The sequence below is a fragment of the Lycium ferocissimum genome, unplaced genomic scaffold (genome assembly GCF_029784015.1).
Source record: "Lycium ferocissimum isolate CSIRO_LF1 unplaced genomic scaffold, AGI_CSIRO_Lferr_CH_V1 ctg3752, whole genome shotgun sequence".
Taxonomy (NCBI): Eukaryota; Viridiplantae; Streptophyta; class Magnoliopsida; order Solanales; family Solanaceae; genus Lycium; species Lycium ferocissimum.
The window spans coordinates 23,752-35,301 of record NW_026725482.1 but is presented as its reverse complement, the minus strand read 5'-3'; the positions used below and the strand labels follow the sequence as shown (position 1 = coordinate 35,301).

The 11,550-nt window shown below is 38.7% G+C and overlaps 1 protein-coding gene across 2 annotated transcripts; it reads right to left on the bottom strand.

Moving 5' to 3' along the window:
• Positions 1 to 379: 379 nt before the first annotated feature.
• Positions 380 to 11,057, bottom strand: LOC132044156 (NAP1-related protein 2-like). 2 transcript variants are annotated; one of them, XM_059434650.1, is made up of 11 exons: positions 10,875 to 11,057; positions 4,257 to 4,379; positions 4,123 to 4,173; positions 3,870 to 3,941; positions 3,674 to 3,787; positions 3,527 to 3,588; positions 2,846 to 2,927; positions 2,639 to 2,695; positions 2,488 to 2,532; positions 1,357 to 1,442; positions 380 to 642 (listed from the first exon to the last, which is right to left on the bottom strand). In XM_059434650.1, exons 1-10 carry the CDS (start codon positions 10,980 to 10,982, stop codon positions 1,404 to 1,406), a joined length of 753 nt encoding a protein of 250 aa, XP_059290633.1. In that variant the 5' UTR covers positions 10,983 to 11,057; the 3' UTR covers positions 380 to 642; positions 1,357 to 1,403. The 2 variants fall into 2 exon arrangements, with proteins under 2 accessions (XP_059290633.1, XP_059290632.1); XM_059434649.1 differs by lacking the exon at positions 1,357 to 1,442.
• Between the last annotated feature and the right edge of the window lie 493 nt (positions 11,058 to 11,550).

Sequence of the window (11,550 nt, the reverse complement as noted above, 5' to 3'; positions counted from 1 at the left end):
GAATTCTTACAATAGAATAGTACTATATGTTTTATTCATATTATATTAAAGTGTCTTACTTTAAAGACGTTAGATGCAAATACTTGAAGAGTTACAGCACGTCAATTGCGCTCTTTACATATGTTTTGTTACTTTTTCGTGTTGTTTGGATGGAAGATTAATCTTGTCTCTACTACACAAGAGATGGATTTGGTTTTACCTTTAACCAAACATGAGGAACACCTCAGATATATGAAAGATCTTTCCAACACCTAATTGGTTTACGAACTGTAATATTTGTTCAAAGAATCAACACATCTAACTCTTAAGCAAAATTAATAAGATAAAGGTGATTAATCTTAGAGACCCTCCTTGCGAAGTGGTATGAATCAGTCATTACTCAATGAAAAGGGGGCTGCTTAAACTTAATAAAACAACAAGGTTCAAAAAACATATAGAGTTAGCGCAAATGCATGACCTCACAACTATTAATATTTCCGTTCTTTTCCAAACATTTTAAAGCCTCTTTACAGACACTAAAACCTATTCAACAAAACTTTGAAGATGGTAACTCAAAAAGAGGTGTATAAGAGTTCATTCATCCCCATCCTCCTCCTCGTCATCTTGGTCCTCATCATCGTCAGAGCCTTCACTGTCTTTTCCCTGCATCAGTAATTCGAATTAAGTCAACAAGCATTCACGAAATTCAAGCTAATAATCTCTCATTTGGCTCTCTGCAATAAAAAGAGACCCAAGAACCATGTATAAAAATTGTTTCACCTAATGTTATTCACAATAGAAAAGCAAATTAGGAAGTATTGTTATGAATCTTGATCCCAAAATCAACAGTGTACATGTCAGTAAGTCACAATCTTTATGATATATATTATCCTGCAAAACATATAACGAGCATCAAAATAATACAGTTCACAAGACTCAGTTAACTTTCCCACAACCACAAGATATCTATTGTGTAAATTATACAAGGCAACTTTTTTTAACCTTCAACAGAGAAAGGAGAGAAATGGTATTCAACAGAAAAAGAAGAGACAAGGCAGGGACCAGAGAGATGAACATCCATTATAAATTTTGTACATCAACTCGTCCTTACCCATGTGCATAAAACTAGAAACCGAAGTGAAAAGACGATGATTCCTTCCTTTCTATCAAGATTAGGACGGTCAATATAACATCCAGTTTTATTTCTCTTTTACTTCTGAACCGAAGGAAAAAAATAACTCAATGGTCTAGCTATACCCCTCCCTTTCATGCTGACACATAGTTCGAAGACTCCACAAAAAAGAAGCATTTCCCACTGACATATATTAGTTTTCAAACTTTGCTCACAATTCCCAGTGTAAAGCTAGAATATCTTACCACCAAGTCCTCTCCCATCATTACAGTATCCACACCATCTACTATCATCACCCCATTCCCTCAATAGTGTCTTCCTCTTTTTCATACTACAAAACAGATTTTTTTTCAAATATTTTCTGGTGCCGTCTTAGATTGTGGAAAAGATTTCTCGAAAAGAATATTTTACAGATGACAGTTATTTTTTGGTATACTTTAGTTTCCCCAAGTATCTCAGCTGTGGTGCAAGTAAGCAGTCAGATTTGGATGTAAAATTCAAATCATCACATAAATGTTAAGATTCGAGAATGCGGAAAGAAATTCTATTTCAGAAAGAAAAAGTGAATACGAAGATAAATATAAGGTTGGGTACAAGAACTGGGTTATATAGAGAGTTGCTCTTTTTCCGTAGGCCCAATCCATAGTGTCATTGAGCACTTGAAACATGATCCAAGAGAAACAAGTACCCAAAAATGATATAAAATCACGAGAACAAGTCACATTTGCCATGCACTATCAGAAATTGAGCAGCTTTGCTATCCGTTAACATTTGATCTAATTTTATTCCACTGCTAGGAAAAAGTCTCATTTTTGCCCTTGACCACTAACAGAGTTCCAATATGAGAAGTTGAGGGGTAAAAATAGACCTTTTTTTTCTCAAAAATTTTGGACATGTGGAATTAATCCATTTCAAGGTGGAGCAGCTTCGCTAATGGTAAGGCCAAATATGGAACGATTTGCTAATGGCAAGGGTATTTATGGATCAAAAGTCTAACAGAGGATAAAATTGAGCAATTTTATAGCAAAGGACAATTTTAAACCTTTTCTCAAAAGTTGTCGTCCTAGGAAAAAATACTACAATCATACAACAGATTGCCCTTGGTTTACCCAATAAACTCATTTAAACCCCTTATGTTAATTTGTTCTTAGACCATAATAGACCCAAAATAAAAGCCTTAGACATTCATAGGCTAGTTGCTTTCCTATCACAGTGATGCAGTTTCATTTTTTCATACTATACTAGTGTAAAATCATATAGGTCACAGAAAACAAATAATGCTTATTACAGTAGCAAACAAATAAGTATGCATGTGCTTATAATCTAGATAATGTTATCACAACTATTGCAATTCATGAAGAATGAACTATCTCTACCTCATCGCCGCCTCCGTCATCCTCAAGATCTTCTTCATCAGGATCCTGGGCAAAGTAACATTAGACAAGCATTCAGAGACAACAAACCTTCCATGACTTAACGATATTAATACAACATGGGAAACAAGAATGAAGATGGTCGGAAACTAACATTGTTAAAATAAGTTAGAGGGTTCGGCCACAAGTCATCCTTGATTATCTCAGCAACCTGCAAAAAGGAGAGGAAAAAACAAAGATACAAGTTGTGAAAATGAAAACTTCCCACGAATACTATAGCTTATTATCCCCGAAAAATGTAAAATAGATAACTAAGAAACAAAAAATCTTAGCAAAGTAATACGCAAGATAAAGACATTACTTCATCTTGAATCTCCAGAAACACATCCTCGTCGTCTTCACCATCTCCCTTCTGATTGACTTCACTGAACCAGCTAAAGAAGCTGCACATACAAGCCACTGAACATGTGATCCTTCCACTTATCATCTTATAACTAACTGCTAATGAGAATCATGATGTACTTGATGGGGCTAACTCGGAGAGTGCAAACATATTGTTAAAACAGTGTCTACAAAGCTGACTAAATTAATAATTATCAGCAAATCCTAAAAACTTGTGCCTCTGTCTTTCATCAAGGTATTCAACATGTGATGCAAACACATTGAATTGGGCTATGTCTACAGTGATAGAATAAGATTAAGTTGGGCTCTGTTACCTGAAAGTTTTAAACATTAAACAAGAATACCAATTAAGCGTCTGCATTACTATGTGAATATCAGCAACTTCCTGTCCAGTCCTGATTGTTAGTGATTGGTGACAAAGTTTCCTATCAGAGACTAGGCAAATTAAGGCTTCACCCAATGCAATCAAAATAAGTGACTGCTTGCAAGTTGACAAGCATGATATGGAAAAACTAAAGGTTAAAGTTCACGGAAACTTTCAAAGTTGATAGCTGATATATACAAAAAAATCAAGAGACCTTCTTGAGCTGTCGTGTTAATAAGATAAACCCACATAAATGCTAAACATGAGTAAACTGACCTTTCCTCAGCAAGGGGTCGCTTGTTTCCTTTCTTCTCATGACCAACTCCATTAGGAATGCCCTTCACAAGTCAAACAATATAATTAATGAGAGGAAATTAATAAGCCACAGACAATACACCACTTAATAGAAAATTGGAAACTCACCCTGCCTTCTGTCCATTGAATTGTTGAAGCAGTAATTTTTGTAGGTCCATCTTCAAGGAAGGTATAGGTCTTCCATAGCTTTGAATTTTCAAAATAAGGATTTGGGTTAAAGTTCTGTAAAACAGAGAGAACGATCATCAGTGCTCTGTATTGATTTGTAGCAGATACATTAGTTTCATGTGCAGGGTGAACTTACAAACGTGATTGTATAACCCGATTTCACATCCTTAGAGTCTTCCACTTCGACCGAACTTAGAAACTTGAAAATCTAGCATGAAGAAAGTCACTTATGTATTTAGATTCAGAATCCAAGAAGCTAAATGAAGAACACAAAATTTAATAAGAGTTGGGAGTCAGATTGCTAATTCAGCATTGACCAAAACTGGGAAAAGCAATGTAGTGGAAGATTTGACAATTGTCTGCTTTATAGTTTCTAAATTAGACCAAACCTTATGATCCTCGTCAGTTAGAAGTTCCCCAAGAACAGGATGACTCAAGAACTGCAAGCAAATGACACGAGTCATAGATGAGAAGCACTTCAAAATTTTCAGCAACATGGAGAAAATCAGGTTGGATCACTTACAGCCGTCAACCAGAAGTCAGGAATAGCTTTAATGATATCATTTCGCTTATCATAGACTGGCTGGCGGATATGACTGTACTTTTGTTCAATTTCCAACACTTCATCACTTGCTTTCTCATTAATCTGCTAGTGAAAATTTTTAAAGCAACAGCAGAAAATCTAAAACCAAGAATAAAACAATATACTATCAGTATTAAGCAACAAAAGGAAAGCTTCTAGCAAAAGTTTTTATATTGATCATTCACATGTCACGCCAGATCTCATCAAATTCAGTCAAATTGTGCACTGGGATTCTCGTCCTAAAGTTTCTTAGTTTCTAGTATTGCATTTGCCCCACAATACATCAAAGACCATAGGACCAAAAGAATAGCAGAGATTTGCCTGGCACATCCAACAATTGCAAATCATCTCCATAGGACCGGCCCATTTGCTAGACCATCTGTTCTACTGACACTTGACATCCATCCCATTCGTCAAAAAAAATGGCAGCATAGATACAAACATGACAGAAAAATAGTTCTCGCTTCTTACTTTCATGAATACGAACACCTATATGGCACAACCATGTATCATAAGGACTCATGGATTCAAATCTAGGTGATGCACAAATCACAACAAGCCCGAAGAAACACATCACTAACACACAACTGAAGAGGAGAGGAATTTATATCCTCCGTCTACTAACACAAAAGAAACAAGAAGCATGGGACAAGCCACAAAATGACCACTAACAGGACAGACATTGAGAAAGCCATCACAACTGATGTACCGTCTATCCATGTATATTAAGATATTTAGAATCTTCCTTACACTCTATTTGTAAGCTTGGTAGCAAAACAGAGATGGTAGGTATTAGTAGAGCCAATTATGCAAGAGCCACTACCAGCAAACTTCAAAGAGGGAAAATCGAAACTTATTAGGAAGATTTAGACTGCAGTAACTATCTTATGTTGAGCTTTTCCTTTGAAGTTAAGGGACCATCAGTGGAGCCAATACAAGAGTCTTTGCTTTGCCTACAGGTTTACATTGTTAGGATTTAAAATCCCAAATCCGACCTTTGTAAGCAGGTTCCCAGGAAAGATTGGAGGGTCACAGCTGGACCACTTAAATACCAACCTCCTTAGACAGAACCTACTTACGTCGTGATGTAAGCGAAGAATAAATAACACACACAGATTTATAGTGATTCACCCTCAATGTGAGAGCTACGTCCACGTTGTCGTTTGTGCATCTTATTAAAGAAGAAATATTACAAGTGTTTACAACACTCAACCTCACAACCCCAATCCCAATGACACTCAAGAATTTTACCACACAAAATTCTCTCAAAGACCTTCTCTTACTTAGGCCTTTCACTAAGAGTATTTCTCTTAGATTTTTTTCTCTTTGGGATGTGTTGTCTTCTTCAATTTGGTGTGTTTAGCAAATGAGAAAGCTTCCCTATTTATAGGTGTGAGATGAACCTATTGATGTCATTGGTGACTCGACAAGCACTTCGACAATTTGCCAAATACAAGGAAGATGTTTTCTTCCTTAAAACAAGGAAAGTGTTTTCTTCTCAAAACAAAGGGAAGTGTTTTCTTCCACTAAAATAAGGGATGGACCTAACAAATCTCCCACTCAAGACTAATTTTAATTTGTCTTCACACTTTGATCGATGCGCAACAGCTCTTTCCTAGTTTCATACTTCGTGCGAACCGAAGCCGAACATTGCTCAGTTGTCAACATCACCACCGTTGTCGACATTAACATAACCTTGCAATCGTTTCGATTTTCGGAAATACGGTAGGTCAACTCGAGCTACCTTTCGGATATCCGAATATCCACTTCACGGCACCTCCCGTGTTGTTTTCCGGATTGCTCATAAATCGGTGACAACTCCCGCTGCACGTGCAATGTCCGGTATCTTGTCCATCTCGCTTCTTCTCATCCTCGGTTGTCGACGATGATCCTTTGACAACCGAAAGTCTCCGACGAAGAGTTGATCGGCTTGGCATCATGCATGTTGAACTTTTTGATAACTTTCCTCACATATTCTTCTTGCGGCGTTTGATGCCTGCTTTGTTGAAATCCCTTTGCAACCGGCCTTGCTTTATAATGCCTTTCTTCTTCCATTGGGTTCTTCCTTTATCCGATAAACCCATTTGTTTTGCAATGCCCTCTTATCCTTTGGCAATTCGGCTAATTCCCATGTATGATTTGCCGATAGAGTCCATCTCATCTTTCATTGCCGGCTCCACTTAGTCGATTCATCGACTTGCATTGCTTCTTCATAACATTCCGCTCACCCCATCGGTGAGTAGAATGTAGTTGAGGGATGGAGAGTACACAGTGAATCGGCTCGATCTTTGGATGATACGCGATTCGTGATTGGCGTACGTTGATTTGTTTCGGAATCGGCACTTTCATCGATACTATCGGATTATTGTTCCTCTTGCTCGGTACTGCACTTGCTGCGGCTCGGGTGTCGGAAAGTCCTCAAATCGACTATTTCCGATTCCTGTCCCGACATTCGAATTTTTTTGCAACTTGTCTTTGTACGGTACCTTCATCAAGACAACATTCTAACCGGATGATCTTCCGATTTTGTTCATCCCAAAATCGATAACCAAGCTCGGTGTCACCATAGCCAATAAAGTAACACTTTTTGATTTTGGATCAAGCTTGCTTTCCGGCCGTATCATCATTATGAACATATGATAAGCGACGAACACTTTCGTAAATGAAAGATTTACCTTCTCGCCACTCCGTACTTCTTCGGAATTCCGAAATCCAAGGAACCGACGGTCCCTCGGTTAATTAAAGAAGGCCGCGGTATGACCGCATCCGCCCCGAATGTCTTGGGGCCCCGAGTGTATTCTCATACTCCGAGCACGCTCGTTCAACGTTCGGTTCATTCTTTCGGCTACTCCATTTTGTTGCGGCGTTCCAGGAATAGTCTTCATCATCTTGATTCCATTATCGGCACAATACCGTTTGAAATCACCATCAATGTATTCTCCGCCGTTGTCGGACCTCAAACACTTCAACTCGAGGTTTGTTTCATTCTCGACCATGGCTTTCCATCTTTTGAATACACTAAACACATCGGATTTATTTTTCATAAAATAAACCCACACCTTCCCGGTTGAATCATCAACGAAGGTCACGTAGTAGTGTGATCCTCGAAGAGAGGGAACGTGGTAGGTCCCCACACGTCCGTGTGTACCAATTCCGCCTTTTCGACCTTCAACTCCTCGCCCGCGTTTGAGAAGCTTACTCGCTTTTTTTCCGAGAATGCGGCCTCTCACACGTATGAAGGTCCACCGTCTTGACTCCGAATTAAGCCATTTGTCACCAATGCTTCATCCCCTTCTCGTCGATATGTCCCGTAAACAATGCCACAATCTGTCTTCTTTGTGTTGTCAACCACAAGAATAAGATATCACGACGACTAGTCGTCATGCGTGTAGAGAGTGCCAATCTTCTTTTCCTGGCCAACTACCATAGCACCTTTCGCCACCTTCCAAGACCCATTACCAAAATCGAGATCATATCCCTCATCATCAAGCCGACCTACCGAGATCGAGTTTCGCATCGTCTTTGGAACATGTCTAACTTTTGTAATCTTCCACGAGGATCCATTTGACATCTTCAAATTAATGTCTCCCGTGCCAACAACGTCTAGCGGCTCTCCATCGGCTAAATAAACTTTGCCGAGATTCCCACCACGTAGTTTGTCATTATATCATGATGTGGGGTGGTATGAAAGACGCTCCCGAGTCAAGCACCCAAGAGTCTATCGGCCGTCAACCGATAAGAACAACGCATCGCCAATGTCTTCCGTAGCGGCGTTGATTCCCCCCCTCGTCCCTCCTTTCGCGCCCTGCAGCTTTTCTTGAAGTGACCCGGTTTTCCAGCTTCCAACACTCATGTGTTCGTCCCGGTCCGGATTGACCCCCGCCATTCCTCGACTTCGATCCGCCCCTTATTTCGGTTGTAGTTTACGTCGAAATTTGCCTTCGCCGTTTTCAACATTAAAAGCGAAACTCGTCGATGCCTCTCCGAATGCACACTGCGCACCTCCTCGAAGGATACGATCCCTAACATCGTTGAACTTTAGTTTGTTCTTTGTAATTACTAACCGTCGCTCTCATCGTGGCTCCCCGTACTATTTGGTAGGATGCCAACAAAATTAGAAACACTTCATCATCAAAATCAATTTTTACCGATGACAATTGATTTACAATGGTATTGAATTCATTTACGTGTGCAAAGACGAGCATTTTCCATCATCTTTAGATGAAATAGTTTCTTCGTACGAGAAATACCTTATTATTTGCCGAAGGTTTCTCGTACATATCGACAATACCTTCATCATATCTCGCGTGGTCTTTTCCTTTGCCACGTTGTGAGCAACGTTCTTTGACAAATCGGCCGAATGACTCCCGGTAACTTGTCCGAGAGATCCCACCGCTTGCTTCATCTCCTCCGGTTTTGGACTCGCAGGTTCGTAAGTTTTTACGCCATATAAATAATCTTCAATTTGCATTCTCCGTAACGCAAAATCTGTACCATCGAATTTACCGATGCCGTGCGTCGTACCATCTTCGCCTCCCATCGTTTCTAAATCACAACACAACCTGTTGCTCTGATACCAGTTGTTAGGATTTAAAATCCCAAATCCGACCTTTGTAAGCAGGTTCCCAGGAAAGATTGGAGGTCACGGTGACCACTTAAATACCAACCTCCTTAGACGTAACCTACTTACGTCGTGATGTAAGCGAAGAATAAATAACACACACGGTTTATAGTGATTCACCCTCAATGCGAGAGCTACGTCCACGTTATTCGTTTGCATCTTATTAAAGAAGAAATATTACAAGTGTTTACAACACTCAACCTCACAACCCCAATCCCAACACACTCAAGAATTTTACCACACAAAATTCTCTCAAAGACCTTCTCTTACTTAGGCCTTTCACTAAGAGTATTTCTCTTAGATTTTTTTTCTCTCTTTGGGATGTGTTGTCTTCTTCAATTTGGTGTGTTTAGCAAATGAGAAAGCTTCCCTATTTATAGGTGTGAGATGAACCTATTGATGTCATTGGTGACTCAAGCAAGCACTTGACAATTTGCCAAATACAAGGAAGATGTTTTCTTCCTTAAAACAAGGGAAGTGTTTTCTTCCTCAAAACAAGGGAAGTGTTTTCTTCCCTAAAATAAGGGATGGACCCAACATACATTTCATAATTGATTTAAAGGAAGTGAAAAACGGTGTTACAGACATTCAATCTCAAGCAAGAGGTCATGATTCTTTGACACATTCCCTGCACCAAGCTTTCTTGTTTATTTTTGACGTATTTTCTTTATTTAATTTGCTTTGATTATCTCTTTAGTGACAAAATTACTTGAAATTCAAAATTAACCCCTTACCGCTCGCCCCCTTTTCGTCCCAAGTCTCACCCGAACTTTTTATGTTTCTAGCTTCGCAATGGTCCATAAGACAGAAAAAACCCAAGCAACACAGAAGCTCGAGGGAAAATTACCACGTGTGAACCATCTCCCCTTGCTCGGTCCAGTTCCGCAAACCATCTATCACGTACTCATTCGGAGTATGCCACAATTATAAAAATTAGAGGCAATTCTGACGAAATCCTGGGGGATCCTAAAGTTGAAATATAGAAACATAAGCTTTACTATTCTTTGAAAATATTTACTAGTAAACTTTGCTCTCCTCTGAAATAACACACCCCAACTCTTTTCTACATTCCTTCCTTCTTTTCCCTTTCACCTTTATCCTCCTACCTTCGCAGCTCTCACTCTCTTTATCTCTCAACACAACCAACAATTCCAGGTGTACAGTGTCAAGAAAACATTTGCAGTTAAATAAACATGCATCTCCCCCGCCAAACACAAAATTGTGCCTTTTACAACCTATATGCAAAATAATAGGGGAGATTAGGAGTCAATGTCATCCTCCATTTCACATATCTTTCGCTATGATCCTGCTTGTTTAATGTCATATAAGAGCAGGCCGCAAATCTCTGAAATTTCCCCCTTCTTAAGTTTACTTCTGTTCCAGTAACTGCAGTTCTTTCATTTAAACTTTACTTAACTATACAAGTACACTCCAACCATGATTTAAAAAGTTGAACTTTAATGGTTCCTAAAAGAAAAAGGTAAAATTTGACAGTTCTTTAAAAGATTGCCTACGTTTTTGAAGTCAGCCAATTAAATGACAAAGACTAGAACAACACAGCCAATAGTATTTTCTCCACTACTCAAAATTGAATCTTGAATAATGCATTTAACTTTGGAGGTAAATATCCAAGTAGCAACAAACTGATACAAACATAGAAAAATCTGATAAGTCCTAACCCAAAAAAAAAAAAAAAAAATCAGCCTTTGTCTTAAGAAACAACAACATAGCCAGTGTAACCCCACAAAGTGGGTCTGGGGTCCTGGGGAGTATAATGTGTGCGTAGACCTTACCCCTACCTTGGAGATAAAGAGGTTGTTTCTAATAGACCCTCGGCCCAAGGAAGCCTTTGTCTTAAGCAATATGAAAAAAACTCAATTTTTTATGATTTAAGAAAATAGAAGAAGCTCTTCTGTATGTGGGAAAAATAAGAGTACCTTTTCGAGGTCGTCTTGTAACTCTTGCAATTTTTCAACGGAGATAACAAGCTTCCCATCAATGCCTATTTCCTCCTCTACCATTTTCTGCTTCTTCTCTGTCCCCATCTTTTTGGAGACAGCTGCTCTTCCTTGTTGTTGGGGTTGTTGTTGTTTGTGTGTGTACTTATAATGTCTTAAACCCTAAAACGGCTAAACCCCTTTCTCGTTTATATAATAAGGTGTTGTCATGTCAAGTTTTGGAAAGTGGCGCGGGCGCGACTTATGTGCGACTGTGTCCGTGTGAGCCACACTGGATGCTCTATTTTGGGATTAGGGGTTAATGTTTCGGTTCGGTTGATTCGTTTAAGTAAAGTTTAATCCTACTAATTTCCCGATTATTCTTTAAACTTTTCCAAATCGTTTCAATTATCTTGAATTTTTTATTATAGTATTAATATGGTTTTTTTATTGTGAGATTTATTTTTTAAACGTCTACGTTGTTATTACAATATTTTGTTTCTTATATTAAATAGATAAGAGGATCTAATAGGAGTAACACATAAAAATAGATTTAAGAGTATATATTTGCTCAGTACAATTTCACTACGAGAGCTTGTATATATGTAAAACTTGAGCAAGGTTTGGATTTACAAGTCAAAACTCAGAAATTTGCAAAAATGCAGGTTGTTGTGCA